Source organism: Oncorhynchus tshawytscha, linkage group LG22 (genome assembly GCF_018296145.1).
Source record: "Oncorhynchus tshawytscha isolate Ot180627B linkage group LG22, Otsh_v2.0, whole genome shotgun sequence".
Taxonomy (NCBI): domain Eukaryota; kingdom Metazoa; phylum Chordata; class Actinopteri; order Salmoniformes; family Salmonidae; genus Oncorhynchus; species Oncorhynchus tshawytscha.
Genome location: NC_056450.1, coordinates 24,380,085 through 24,395,583, shown reverse-complemented (window position 1 = coordinate 24,395,583; position 15,499 = coordinate 24,380,085). Strand labels below are relative to the sequence as shown.

At 43.6% G+C, this 15,499-nt stretch overlaps 1 protein-coding gene across 1 annotated transcript in view; it reads left to right on the top strand.

Annotated features, from left to right (window-relative positions):
* The first annotated feature begins 3,159 nt into the window (after window positions 1–3,159).
* The window catches only part of LOC112222151 (collagen alpha-1(II) chain-like), a 28,482-nt gene continuing 16,142 nt past the window's right edge, over window positions 3,160–15,499 (top strand). The window contains exons 1-17 of the mRNA XM_024384796.2: window positions 3,160–3,460; window positions 7,718–7,737; window positions 7,999–8,031; window positions 8,867–8,899; window positions 9,100–9,153; window positions 9,629–9,730; window positions 10,987–11,064; window positions 11,524–11,568; window positions 11,900–11,953; window positions 12,666–12,719; window positions 13,484–13,537; window positions 13,770–13,823; window positions 14,008–14,061; window positions 14,184–14,228; window positions 14,348–14,401; window positions 14,902–14,946; window positions 15,396–15,449. Coding sequence (XP_024240564.2) covers window positions 3,367–3,460; window positions 7,718–7,737; window positions 7,999–8,031; window positions 8,867–8,899; window positions 9,100–9,153; window positions 9,629–9,730; window positions 10,987–11,064; window positions 11,524–11,568; window positions 11,900–11,953; window positions 12,666–12,719; window positions 13,484–13,537; window positions 13,770–13,823; window positions 14,008–14,061; window positions 14,184–14,228; window positions 14,348–14,401; window positions 14,902–14,946; window positions 15,396–15,449 — 927 coding nt within the window. The 5' untranslated portion in view covers window positions 3,160–3,366. The remainder of the gene's footprint in view (window positions 3,461–7,717; window positions 7,738–7,998; window positions 8,032–8,866; window positions 8,900–9,099; window positions 9,154–9,628; window positions 9,731–10,986; window positions 11,065–11,523; window positions 11,569–11,899; window positions 11,954–12,665; window positions 12,720–13,483; window positions 13,538–13,769; window positions 13,824–14,007; window positions 14,062–14,183; window positions 14,229–14,347; window positions 14,402–14,901; window positions 14,947–15,395; window positions 15,450–15,499) is intronic.

Below are 15,499 nucleotides of genomic sequence, written 5' to 3'. Positions count from 1 at the left end.
ATCTGTCAATTATGGTGAGGATGACAGTTACTGTTGGATAAGGGAAGGCCAGTGACGAAGTCCAGAGCTATGTGTGACCAGGGGCGACTGGGTATGGGAAGAGGGCGAAGCAGGCCGGACGTGGGTTTAGTGGAGGTCTTATTCTAGGCACAGACCGAGCAGGCTGAGACACTCCCGGACGTATCTCTCCGTGGTGGGCCACCAAAAGCGCTGACGGAGGAAGGCGAGGGTCTGGTTCATACCCGGGTGACAGGCGACGTGAGTAGAATGGGCCCACTGAAGAACATCAGAGCGGGGTCAGGCTGGCTCTACTGAGCCTGGCGAATGCAGGACTCGATCTCCCAGGAGACGGCGGAACCAATGCAGGTAGATGGCACAATGGCTTCTGGCACGGAACCAGTGTTGTCGATACTGAACTGGCGGGAGAGCGCGTCAGGCTTGGTATTCCTAAAACCGGGGAGATAAGTGAGTATGAAGTTAAATCTCCTGAAGAACAATTCCCACCTGGCTTGCCGAGAATGCAGACGCTTGGCGGTCTGGGTGTAGGACAGGTTTTTGTGGTCCGTCTACACTATGAAGGGTAGAATAGAACCCTCCAGCCAGTGACGCCATTTCTCAAGAGCTAGCTTCACTGCCAGGAGTTCCTGGTTACCCATGTCAAATTCTCTCGGCAGGTGAGAGATTACGGGAAAAGAATGCACATGGATGGAGCTTCTGATCAGAGGCGGAATGTTGGGACAGAACAGCATCTACCCCGGTGTCGGAGGCATCCACATCCACGCTGAACTGGAGTTCTGGCTCTGGCTAAGTGAGGACAGGAGCGGAAGTGAAGCGACGCTTGAGTTCCAGGAAAGCTGCCTCTGCCTCAGGAGTCCAGTGGAACGGAGTGGAGGTGGAGGTGAGAGTGGTGAGAGGTGTTGCCAGACGGCTGTAGTTGCGGATGAATCATCTGTAAAAATTTGCAAACCCCAGAAAACGCTGTAGCTGCTTCAGGTTTGAGGGCGCAGGCCAGCCTGTGACTGCCCTGACCTTGGAAGGATCCATGCCTAACCATCCCTGTGCAATAATGTAACCCAGGAAAGATACCGAGGAAGCATGGAACTCACATTTTTCAGTTTTAACAAAAAGCTTATTCTCCAACAGCCGTTGGAGAACGTGTTCCTGGTGAGCCTCAGAGTCCTTAAAAAAAAAATCTGAACGTCATCCACAAAAAACGAAGCGTCCAATCACATCCTTCAGTACATCATTGACTAGGCTCTGGAAAACAGCAGGGGTGTTAGTGAGACCAAAAGGCATGACCAAATATTCAAAGTGTCCAAGTGGTGTGTTGAACGCCTTTGTGGGAGATATACTCAACAGTATATCCCCTGCAACTACCGAGCTACCTTCCTTAGCTGGCCGCAGGGAACAAGTGGAGACGAAGTGACCAACCTGGCCACAGTATAGGCAGCTCCTAGTGCTGATTCGCTGCTGCCTCTTCTCAGGTGAGAGACGGGCCGAGCTGCATGGGTTCAGGTTCTGGAAGAGACTTAAGGAAGGGAGGCATTTGGAGGAGGAGGACCAAGCAAAGAAGCAGATGTAGTCCGACGCTCACGGAGACGGTGGTCAATGTGGTGGCGAGGGAGATGAGCTCCTCCAGTCCATCCGGCTCATCCCTTGACACCAACTCATCAAATCCAAGGACACTGTGGAGTGGGGGGGTCCAGGACAGAGTAGCAGGACCGAGACGTGGGACTGGAGACAGGGGCCTAAGTCAGAGCGGGCAGAACTGTAGCGGAGAGGAAAACTGTGCCAGGCAAGGGAAATCAGGCATAACACAAAAACAGGATCTAAGCAGGAACAAATGGCTAAAAATTGCAGACTGACTGAGCAGAGGTTATGATCTGGCAGCATGGAAGTGGCAGGGCTGAGTATTTGTAGAGGTCTTGATTATGGAACTGATGCAGCTGGTGGGGATCTGCTCTGCCTCCAGCACACCTGTCTCCGCCCACACAATCACACACACACACACAGAGAGGAAGAGGGAGAGAGCACTGGAGGAGTGGCGGCCGGTTAGGGAGAGACAGGATGAGAAGTAGAGGGTGTTGCAGGAGCAGATGTAACAAAAAATAAAGGAAAAAACCCTTGAATGAGTAGGTGTGTCCAAACTTTTGACTGTTACTGTATATCTTTTTTTTTTACAGATTAGGTTAGTTTCAGGGCCAGTGAGAGAATGAACACCATGTTTAGTAAAAAAGGTGTGGAACAAAATTGCTAATAATTCTGAGAGAATGAGGTAGAGAGAGCGAGAGAGAGTTCTCTGTTCAAATGTTGACATTTTAGGCCTACTACATTTGCCATGCACAACCAATGCTGAGTGTGAGGGCCTGTATAAGCAGACAGCTCAGCAGTTTAATTCACTTTCAGGTGTGATTGACATGATTGACAGCGGCTAGGCAAACCAAGTGAGGAGATCTGATTTGAAGCTTCCCCTTGGGAGAATCCATGGACTTTCAAGCAGTATTTCAGAGATGTGTGGGATTTAACCAGGTCACTTCAGTACAGGATCTGATCTGTAAACCCCTGTTTCTCACCTGTATGAGTCCTAGGGTGTTGACATAAATTGCAACTGTATGTGACATAATCAGAGCTGCACTACCATTACCACATCAACAGTAAGTTATTCAGATCACATATTATGTTATTGAGTTACAAATGTGTATTAATACACCCATAAGAGAGTTGGCTATTTTGCATGCCAATACAATGAAACCAATGAATGAGTGTAGGCCTACTCCTATTCAGTGAAGGCTTCAATGCACCTCACCACCTGCAAATGGTAAAATCATGATTCTGTTGTTGATGACTTTCTTAATAGGTCTAGGCCTACCTCAAATATTCTAATCTCCATATTGTCAAGTTGTCTATTTATATGAGTTTGGCAGGTGAGTGGCCATACACTATTGTAATGGGGGGTTGAAAGAGAACCAAAAAGTGTGATTTATAGGTAGCCTACCTCATCTCCACATGTCACGAGAGGAAAGGGAGAGAGAGGTCCCTGGGAGAATAGACGCTGAAGGAGTGGATGGGAGGGAGATGTGGGTCGAGTTTCAGCTCCACTGGGGGTCGGGGGTCGGACTTGTATTTTGGAATATACGAAGATTCGTAGAAGGCACAGTGGACATAACCACGGTTCTTGCTCTGACGCGGTGGGTGTAAAGTGCCGGCTGGGGCCCCGCGTTGGATTCCACTTCGATTTTGGAAGGTTGACTGCATGGTTCCCTTGTAGTCTCTGGGAACACACATTACACACCACTGAAAGAGAGCTGCGTCTGCTCTGTCCCATCTTTTTCCTCACCCAAGGTCCTGCATGTCTAATATTTAGACATGTTCAGCTTTGTGGATTCACGGACTGTTCTGCTACTTGTAGCATCCCAAATTGTTTTACTATCCATTGTCAGATGTCAGGAAGAGGATGACCGTAAGTTGCATCTTTCTGTTGAATTTTCTTTTGGATTCTTCTTATGATAACATTTGATCAACTAATCTTTTTCTGTCTGTATGACTGTGGCACTACCTTGGTATTTAAAGTGTGCAGTTTCTGCGCAATTCTCGCCTGCAAAATGAATAGGCTGAGTGTTGAATGTAAAACTGCTGCGAACATGATATGATATACAAGATATATCAACATTGGCATTGATGGAAGGGCACATTCTCAGAAAAGTATCGGTCAGTCATTGGAGGAATTGCACAATTATGAATTACAATTCTTGCAGATACAATTCAGAGATTAAATGTGATTTATCTGGACTGTTACATTGTCCATGATGTCAAATTAAGAAATTACTATTTAAATAATGGTATTGAATTGAACAGTATATCCTAAAACTGGTTTGATATTGACATAGTTAATTGCAACATGTTAATTACATTGTAAGTGTTTGCAGATATACAGGGCCTATGCATTGAAATAGTTTTTTGGGGGGGAACATAGGTGAGGCTATCAAGGCACATCTGTGTGGGATGGAGGACCAGGTGAACAAGTGTGTGTTTGTTTCACTACTGGATATTCACTGTGGATCCCGTCGCTGCACAAGCACTCTCTCTAGTGCCAGTATTTAACAGCACTAATCTATTTGCATCAGACACAGTGGCTCTCTTGAGATGCTTTGGCAGTTCCGTAGCTTTTTAGGCAATTTAGAGAACTTTTACTGTTGTTCAGAGTGGCATTTTACCCTCCTGAGAAAACAACATTATCAGCTCAGATTTCAAATGAATAGTTATATTGTTTTAGGTGACTCTTTGTTAGAATTGAGCGAATGAAATAGCTGGAGTTTCTGGGTGGTGGCTGAAATACTGTAGATTAAATAGTTCATCATTTAAAGAGACAGGGTCAGACACATCTTGACCCCAGACGAGCAGGCTCAAAGGGTATCAGGAAGTGAATGGCAGTTGGTCACTTAATGAGGGAGGAGTAGGTGTTTTATGAACAAACTTTGGAACAGGATACTCTCTGTATGTCGCTAGAGAGATGGGCTATGCTACATCACGCAACGTGTAATATGTCATGTGCTGCTTTATAATCAACATATTCATGGACCTGTGCTACATAGGCTTTCATTTTTCATCCATTTAGTACCCGGAATAAGAGAATGTAGGGACCACATGCTCAGTGTAGTGGTAGTTTAAGCCTTTAGTAATGAATTAGGGATCGTGCGTCCATATATCTCACCACAACTCAAAGAAAAGTTGTGGAACAACACGTCACCAACCAACCAATGTGGGGAAAGCTTAAATGGACTACTCATGTTATATAGTATAGTTTGGTAGCAGGTATGTGATAAGAACCACTTTTACACTAATGCAAGAAAAGCAAATAGTTATATTTCGTTATATTTAGCAGGCCAAACCTGAGACCCTATGCATGAAAGCTCCCCATTCTTAATTCTCCAATGTGTCTGAACTGGTGCTTGACACAGCTATGCGATCCAGATGGAGAATTTATGAAGGATTCCCTGTTTACTTAGGGCAGCAGCTTGTCATTGGGCACAGTCTCCCAATGTGAGGGACTCATTCATGCAGGTCCATTCGTCACCAGAGAGTGCAGCAGGCCTACAGGTTAAATATACTCACTCCACTGGGAGAAATACCTACTACTGCCTTTAAATGGCACTGCTAAATGTACTATTTGTTGGTTGCATTGAAGCTGCTTTCTGCATGTGATTACTGTAATCTGAATGGATGTTTCTGGTGCTTTGGCTTCCTTCTAAATTAATAAATCTTGCAGTTTGCGTGCAGGATAAATAAACCTGGGTGAGGCTTCCTGAGCTGTGCTGTTTTATGAAAATAAACCACAGGCTGGTGGTTAGAGCTTGTGAGACTGAGGCCCCCAGGTAAAATCAATGTCCCGAATCAGCACCCACCCAGACCAATGCCTTGACAGATCCTGTCTGCTCATGCTGCTAATCCATGTTGAAGAGTTTTGAGATGAGTCTATTAGGTCTAATACCTGGATATGATGGATATATTGATGTCATATGTTTTTGATGAATTATGCTGATATGCTTCTGTCTTTAATGTGGTTGATAACTCTCCCAAGCTGTGTGTGCAGTCATGTGAGTGAGTTTTGTGATGCTGTGTGTTGTGATGCTGTGGTGTTGTGATGCTGTGTGCTGTGCATGGGGTGTAAATGAGGCCTCATGCTAAGCTTGTCTCTCTCCCTCCCCCTCTTCCTCCCAACTGCCACCACTCACCTCCACCCTGTCTCTCGGTGAACCCCACCCCTCTCCTCCACCATCTTGCATGCAATGCCCATCCTGCTTGCCCTCTAACCTATCCAGCCATTTTTTTTACACATGCCACCCCCTCATGCTCCCTCCCCTCACCTATCTACTATGATCACTGTCGTGCCCTCTTTGCCAAACCACCACCCTCCACCCCATCTCTGCCCCATGCCCTCTGTATCACCCCTGGTGGTGGCCACAGAGAAGGCAGGCTCCTGCATCCAGGATGACCATCGTTATAATGATAAGGATGTGTGGAAGCCGGAGCCGTGTCGTATCTGTGTGTGTGACAGCGGGTCAGTGTTGTGTGATGAGATCATCTGCGAGGAGATAAAAGAGTGTGCCAACTCCATCATCCAACCTGGAGATCATCATCCAACCCCATCTGCCCTGTGGACGACAGCGCCCCCACTGGTTGTCATTTATTTATTCACACATTCATGAATAAATTACTGCGCCCTTAACATGCCAACATTTTTGAATGGGGAAGTAAATTGCAGTTAAGGTGTTAACTGGGGTTAACAGATCCCCAGTAGCTTATTGTACTGTACATGACTTTGATGTGCAGATGTGAGTCAGGACAAAGTTTGTGGCTCATAAATTGATACTAAAGGTATTTACAAGTAGTTAGCTGTGATGTTCCCTATTCAAAAGTGTTACCTTTTTCCCTGCTTGTTTTGGGTTGGAGACTAAACCTGCAACGTCGTCTGGATATCCCTCTCTATGGATGTTCACTTTATGAGGAGTTTAATCCCTTAGTCATGGAATCTGCTTTCCACCAGAAACAACAAGGGTCAATAATGAAAATGAGACACTTCTAAGTTTGCTTTCATTTTAGTGGCAGGTGGCTAAGAAGCCTCAGAACCTATGGGAGGCTGTTATCCTGAGCTGCCAATCACCGTCTCATTTTGTCCAATGGAAGCTCCGTTCCCACCACGTCAAAGAGATCCTATTGGGTGAAGTAAGACAATGATTGACAACACATGATAGTCCCACCAACTTTGGGGTTCTGAAGTATAATTTCTTCCATCACTAGTGTGTATACATACCATTTTGACTGCTTCGCCCTTTTTCTGAAGACACATTTTCTATAGCATCATCTTTTTATACACCTGTCACATATAACTCCTGTTATGTATGGATATGATCCTATTTCCAGAAGACACACATGGGAGGGTCATTACTGTACTTCACTTTACCAGACTTGATCCAACCTCCTCCCAGGCTCAACACACAATATATAACTTTGGCAAAGAGAAGAGATGCAAAGATAGGATAATATTGAGTATTATAATATTTTACTATCAAGATTCTAAGATATGTCCACTTTCAACATAGAAAATACATATTTGCTCATCTAAACCAAAGCTGCTTTCACACCTGTCATTTTCTGTGTGTTATGTCTTTCTTTTCTGAAACAATCATTTTCCTGGATTTTGAAAGATTTAGAATTGTCTTTAAAAACTCAATTGTAATGACTTTAAGTACTTCAGGATATTTATCATCAATCTATCATAATAACCATGTTGTGTGCCATTTCATAAAAGGATGCTTTCCTCCCTAAGGCCATTTATGCTTTGAACTCCATAGGATGTGTCAATGTTCTCAGTTGTAGGCTCCAAAATACGCTATAGAGACACATATTTTTGGTAACCACTACACACTGAGGATTTGATCCAAACATCTGTCCCATCCCCTGGCTTTGCTTGCTTCTGCACCATCTCCCTCAACATGGAACTGCAGCTTACCCTCCAACACACTCTGGATGGTTCTCAGAGTCTAGGGTTTGGACTACTGTCTTTGGTTTCCATTGGTTTCCACAGGTGTGGCTTTTAATCAGGGGTTTTCAACCCCTGGATGTTTGGCCTCTACACACAGCAATCCGGCAGTCTCAGGTTCACCCTTTTTAATGTTGTTTTCTCTCTCTTCCTCATCCCACCCATCTGCAACATCAGACGTGGTGATTGGTGCTAAGGTGAGACCATGGGCAACGATGATATGATAGCTATACTGAAAGCTGTTCTGGACAAATCACAATTGAAGGATATTTTCTGTTGTTGGATCAGCAATGTGTTATTTTAGACAATGTATCAAATTTCACACTGTATCATATTAAGTGATCATCTAAACACTGCATCCACACACTAAACAACGCTTAGACTTATATGATGTGAGTATGTCTTAATACAGAGTTTAAATTATGACCACTGACTTTCTTGTTAATGTACTGTATTAGGGCCAGAAGGGGGAACCCGGCGAGATTGCAGATGTAAGTATGCACCCTAAGCTTTACCGTTTAGTCAAATGATTTAGCTGCTATTCTTGACACAGGGGATCTCTTGATTTGTATTATCTCAGGCTCTGATTTCTTCTCAGTATCGTTCATTCATACGATAGCTTATTGGGCTGCACGATAGCTCATGCTTACTCAGAAAGACATCAGAAGGTTATTTTGTCCATCAAATCTAAGTGAAGGCACTGAGGGTTCTGTTTAAGTACCCATGCATGCCATTGCCAAGCATTCGCGAACAACTGCATATAAAGATTTTCAAGACTATGTGACAATGTTACAATAGCCTCACTTAAAACTCACATACATGCAGTAAAGCTATCCAAGTCAGTATCTGGGTTGACTCTCCTCAGCATCTTGGATGAACTGTGGATGGACAGGCAACATTCCATTGAGTGTTACGGATGACCAATTTGCATATTGTTCTTCTTCTTTTGGGGAATAATATGATTCCAAGAAAGCCAAAGCCTCCAGTTGATAAGTGATTAGTTACCATGCCTACATTCCTCGGAAATAACGGATCCAAACCAATCACCATACATCCATTTAGTAACGTTTTTATTCACTGGTATGCAAGGATTCTTAGAAAACGAACCCTGACAAGCAGAAGATGTTTTCAGCTAAACTAACTTGTCTGTCAACAGACTTCCTGGTGAAGTCTATTTTGTGCTGTTTGTCCATGGCCACAGTGTCCTGGAATGTTCTTTCCCAGCAGTTTAGCTATTAGTGCAGCCCAACACCGTATCAAAGACATCAAACCTTTCACAAGACTACTTTTATCTGAGCAAGCTATCCTTTATGTTCCATTGTCTAGGTTGTAGGAGCAAATGGACCAGCAGGCCCTATGGTAAACATACTCTCATATATTTATTTGCTCATTTGTTTTGTGAATTATAATGACGATTGTTTAAATATATTCCATGAAAAATGATTTGTGTTGTATTTTGCCTTGCAGAATATCTTTCATGAGTTGTAATTTGCATCTTGCCCCAGCACAATATTCTTGATGAAGTACTATTGGTCATCCTAATATGTTTGTTTGCACAGGGCCCCTCAGGCGAGCAGGGACCTCGTGGATCAGCCGGAGCTAAGGGTGATAAGGTAAGACACAGAATCCCTGTAACTTTTAGGAATCCGTCTGTGGTGTGGACTGAAATCAATGCTAACCATTCAACATCGGTAATTGCTGTGAGAGATCACTGCATAGTTTATTATGTATGAGACTTTGAATTTAGCTCCACGATAGTAAGATATATATGCTGCATTATTTTGGAAAACCTCCCCAATATGGAGAAGATTCTCCTCTATAATGACTAAAATAATACAATAAGATTCAAACAACATAGTGGCATGTATCCCTAAAGCACCTCAATATGTTCTCTGCAATTATTCACCATTGGCCAGGCTAGTAATGCAGCAAATTGAAAGGTTAATTGATGCATTACAGTTGATTGGTTGATTGATTGACTGATTTGTTGATTGATTCCAAACAGAATAACATTCAGTCATAATACTGAACATGTTTAGGTATTGAACCCGTTGTTGAATGCGTTTGTCCCTCTCTCATTTTCCCTAGGGAAATGTTGGCCCCAGAGGCAGAGATGGCGAGCCTGGCACCCCAGGGAACCCCGGACCCCCTGGCCCACCCGGACCTAATGGACCTGCAGGCCTTGGCGGGGTAAGTGGCATGAGACAAAGGTCAGGACAGTAGATCAGTGGGGCAGGACGTCACCACCACAAAACTCTGTGTCTTTGTCTGTGTGGTGCAGAGAAGCACTCTGCACCACACAGACTGCAGCAGTAGAGCATCGGGAATACTCTAATGGTCAGAAGTGTGTGTGGTGTGTGGTGTGTGTGTGTGTGTGAGAAAGAGACTAAGCTATAAGCCTATGTGTTGCTCTATGTGTTAGTAGAATAAGGATCGAGAAACAAAGATGGATGACACATTGCTAAGCTACTGTACCACAGTCAATCTCACCGTGTGTGAGAAAGAGACTAAGCTATAAGCCTATGTGTTGCTCTATGTGTTAGTAGAATAAGGATCGAGAAACAATGATGGATGACACATTGCTAAGCTACTGTACCACCGGCAATCTCACAGTGTGTGTGTGTGTGTGTGTGTGTGTGTGTGTGTGTGTGTGTGTGTGTGTGTGTGTGTGTGTGTGTGTGTGTGTGTGTGTGTGTGTGTGTGTGTGTGTGTGTGTGTGTGTGTGTGTGTGTGTGTGTGTGTGTGTGTGTGTGAGAAAGAGACTAAGCTATAAGACTATGTGTTGCTCTATGTCTTAGTAGAATAAGGATTGAGAAACAAAGATGGATGACACATTTCTAAGCTACTGTACCACAGGCAATCTCACCGTGTGTGTGTGAAAGAGACTAAGCTATAAGACTATGTGTTGCTCTATGTGTTGCTCTATGGATGACACATTGCTAAGCTACTGTACCACAGGCAATCTCACCGTGTGTGTGTGTGAGAGAAAGAGACTAAGCTATAAGCCTATGTGTTGCTCTATGTGTTGCTCTATGGATGACACATTTCTAAGCTACTGTACCACAGTCAATCTCACCGTGTGTGTGTGAAAGAGACTAAGCTATAAGACTATGTGTTGCTCTATGTGTTGCTCTATAACACATTGACTACTGTACCACAGTCAATCTCACCGTTGTGTGTGAAAGAGACTAAGCTATAAGACTATGTGTTGCTCTATGTGTTGCTCTATGGATGACACATTGCTAAGCTACTGTACCACAGTCAATCTCACCATTATTATACCTCCTGACAACTACTAAGTAAATGTGCCACCATATTTTGTTGTTGCGCCAGAGCAGTGGCGAGGCAGAAATACAGCCTGTGAAAACTTTGGTAGACACCAGGGGGCAGTGAATCTACTGTAGACCCTGTCAATTCAGTAACAATGTCCCCTTACCTTTCTGCAGAACTTTGCTGCTCAGATGGCTGGTGGATTCGACGAGAAAGCTGGAGGTGCACAGATGGGAGTGATGCAAGGACCTATGGTAAGGGGACAGGAGACGTTACTGTAAATGAACTTAACAGAATCCAGAGGGGTTAAAAATACTTCAAAATTAATTAATGAAACACCTCAAATCATAGTTTTAAGCTAAATAGATAGGTAGGTATATGGTGAATGTAGGGTGGTAGTAGCATGCTGTATTATAGACTTGAAGCCACACTGCCACCTTGTGGTGAAAATGAACCACTGTATGCTATCCGTCAACCCATTGACATGTACTGTATTTATTTTCCTTCTTTGTTCTCATACCACCATACAACCACAGGCTGAGAACTAACTAATTGTGCAACATCATAAGACACATAGACCATGCTATTTGGATACAAATGCTTGCCTGACAATTCAAAGGGTTTTGTCTTATGACATGACTAATTATCAAATATCCCAACAGTTTTGAGCTATAAATTGTTCTAAATATGATGTATTTCCTCTCCCTCTGTAGGGCCCTATGGGTCCCCGTGGTCCCCCTGGCCCTTCTGGAGCCCCTGTAAGTATACACACCTTCCTTACTGCGGGCCGGACACCTCTCTAAGCCTTAGTAATAACCACAACAGAAGGAGAATGTTGTGTAATTGCTACTGTCATTTAATAGCTAATAGCTACTGACATTGTGTTAGATGTCTATGTACATACGACTCAGTGCTGTAGAATAGTACTTGGCCCTTTAGCCTTCAGTATTGGATGGTTAAGATATTATTTTATGGCTTGTCTGTATCTTAATATGCGGTATGGATCAGTATTGTGGACACCCTAAGCCAATAGCAATATGCAGACTATCAGGATGTCTTTGACTAATTGTTCCTTCTAATCAATTCCAGGGCCCACAAGGTTTCCAAGGTAACCCCGGAGAGACTGGAGAGTCAGGCCCAGCTGTGAGTATCCCAGGGTGCACTGCAAATCTCGGTGTCACGATAACAACAAAGAATTAGAATGCATAGCCCTTGGCAGCAACACCGGCACATTCTAGTATTAGCTATCTAGGGAGTAGTTTTCCATTTTACGCTATTTGATTGCATACTTACCACATGAAACAGAGAAATTAGGGTTTATAGTGAAAGTGTCTAATAAACCCACTCATACGGGCAATATAATTAATACATTCTCATCCTCAGCACTGATAGTTGTTTTATGCATTTTGTTTCTATAAAAAGACCTCATGCAACCCAGTTTGACCTATAATCCCTGACCTGTAGAAGTGGATGGAATGTCTGCCTATGTGAGGATCACATGGACCTCCATCCCCCACAGAGTTCAAGTGAAAGTCACCAACATCCTTACCCTTCATTAAAATCAAACCACTAGCAACAGGAAAATGCCACCGTCCTCTACATGCTGTGAATGTCAGATAAACATAGACAGGGTTTCCTTTTTAACAGAACTGCCTGCAATGAGAACTACCTGCAATGAGACTTCGAAGACAAGGTTGAAGGCACTGAAGTTATTATGCAAATGTGGAATGGCGTTGTTTCATTTGAGTTAACTATGGGAAGGTAGCTTCTTACACTAGTTTGTTCTTAGTCACAACAATTAAGCCTACAACCTCCAGCCTAAACAATAACAACCACCTCTCTCTCCTTATAACAGGGCCCACTGGGACCACACGGACCACCCGGACCTTCTGGCAAACCAGGAAGTGATGTAAGTATTGTCATCTTCATCAACAAAACCAGATCCATGGCTCAGGTCTGAGTTCTGTTGTCAAAGCCATGCTCAAGTAGAGCACAAGCACACACCATGTTATTTTCACACTGAGGACAACGAGGACAAAAGGCTTCACTATCACATATAGAGCTCTAAATATGCTGCGTTACTTCAATTGTGTTATGTACATAGAGCGCATTAACAAAGTTCTTACCACCTGCCCAAACTTTCATTCACCTATTGACTTGCCATACTCCAGTAGCCTGAGTGGCAGTCTGTTTCTGCTCTCTTGCCAACTTCTTATGATATTGTCATACTTGACAATGAGAATGGAGTAGGCAAAAGGACAAACAGATCTGGGACCAGGCCATACTCCAGTGCCCCATCACTGTTCCATCATGAAGAGTGGACCTTGTTTTCCCCCCACTGTTTAAAACCACAGGCATGATTCTCTTTGACACAGTATCACGAAGCAGTCCACAAAGCACCACACTTGCCTACAATTGTCCCCCATTGAATATCTATAGTTTAAATAATCTTCAGCTCTATGTCCACAATCTGCAGTCCCATATTTACCCCCCCACTCCCCCATCATGTACACAAATATGTCCACTAGGGGGCATTCTCTTCCTGAGCTGAATTAATCTGCTTGAAATATAAAATGTGAAAAGTTCTCTTGGACATTTATTATTCAGTTGATACACTCCTGATAAGCATACCTATAATCATAATCAATCATTACTCCCTCTCTTTATTTCTAGGGTGAGGCTGGCAAACCTGGAAAGGCTGGTGAGCGTGGACCTGCAGGACCTCAGGTAAACAGAGAGACATAGTCCCAAAAAGTATACAAACCCATGTCCAAAACATTAGAGCACATTGCCATGGATCATCGCTCTCTAGTTTTATTCATCAATTGCCTTTGTTGCATCTTAATATTTCCTGATAAATTAAATTAAATTAAACATTCAATATCTTAAGACAGAAGTTCCTTTAACAGATGAATCCCACACAGAATCCTTTATTATCTAATGTATCTCTTTATTTCAGGGAGCTCGTGGATTCCCCGGAACTCCTGGTCTTCCTGGAATCAAAGGACACAGGGTGGGGTGTTTCATCATGCTCCCTTTATAATCACAACTCCATCAGAAAGGATGTTATGATGTTACACGTTCAACATGATTAGCAAGACAATAGATGAGCTAATTAGTGTTAATTGATCAGTCTAATGAGACGGCTGTAGGTTAAGTGTCTCTCTATGTCTGCCTGTCTGCCTGTCTGTGTGTAGGGTCACCCTGGTCTGGATGGAGCTAAGGGAGAAGGCGGTGCTGCTGGAGCCAAGGTAAGACTGCCAACTAGATCTTCAACTCATCAAATCTTTCCATTTCTATTCCTGTGTCTGACTATCTGACTGTCTGATTAGCAGTCTGATTGGCTGACAGACTGACTGTGTCGTCTCTATAGGGTGAGGGTGGTGCTCCCGGAGAGAACGGCGCGTCTGGACCAATGGTAAGAGAGCAGTACACCTGTGCATTACCAGAATAATATGAGTAAAAAGCCCTTATCACCTACTGTTTTGCTTAACGTGACCAAGCTAAGTGTTCATCTTGTGTCTCTATCTCCTGTAGGGACCACGTGGTCTGTCTGGCGAGAGAGGCCGTCCCGGACCTTCTGGCTCTGCTGTGAGTTAACACAGACATGTGCCTTTAACTCTCTCTGATATAAATGCACTCTTGAATAATACATGAACTCAACAATTCAGGTAATTACACACCAAATGATCCAAAGCCCTGAATGATATGCCTAATATTTTTGAGGATTCATGTCCCCAATCCCAATCAATCCTAACCAGACCCAGTGATATTCTGTACACTAGCCTACCAGACAATCCTGACCAGACCCAGTGATATTCTGTACACTAGCCTACCAGACAATCCTAACCAGACCCAGTGATATTCTGTACACTAGCCTACCAGACAATCCTAACCAGTGTTTAGGACTTTCTCTTTGGTTAATGTGGACACCTGATGAAGACCTACTCAATATGTGCTGTGTAGCAAATTAATTAGTCAAAATTACAATTATGTTTAGGTAAACCTGCTCAATGGTGTAAATGTGTCCATCGATAAACACCCAGAGTACTGTACCATCATAATGTCTCCCATGTCTGCTCTCTCCTCAGGGTGCCCGAGGTAATGATGGCTTGCCTGGCCCTGCTGGTCCTCCCGTACGTATTGCACTCTTCGTGTTGCTTCCTCACTGTCTCAAAGACATATAGCTTTCATTATTAATGTACAAAAGTGGTTTCAAACCAGGGGGACTAGGGCCCCTGGGGGTAGTTGACCTATCCACAGGGGGTACTTAAGAAGACTCATGAGAACGTAGGCCTACTGGTAAAATGCATGAGGAGGTACTTCAGGGGTACTCCGGGCAAAGCTAAATTCAGTTGGTGGTACAGTAGCCGAAAAAGGTTGGGAACCACTGCTGTACAAGATACCATCAATGCAATGCAGAAATCAATTATGCACTTAATGTATTACAACACAATCACAATTGTACACATTTTCAAAAACTTTTGAATAGATTTAGAATTGCTTGACTGTTTCTTCAATGTTGTATTTTTGTGCAATAATAGCAAAATCATCAAGTTAGTTAACTGACCTCTGATCCCTACAGGGGCCTGTTGGGCCTGCTGGAGCACCCGGTTTCCCTGGATCCCCAGGAGCCAAGGTTTGTACTAATTGCCATTATGTTTGTATCATGCATCATGTCAGTCATAA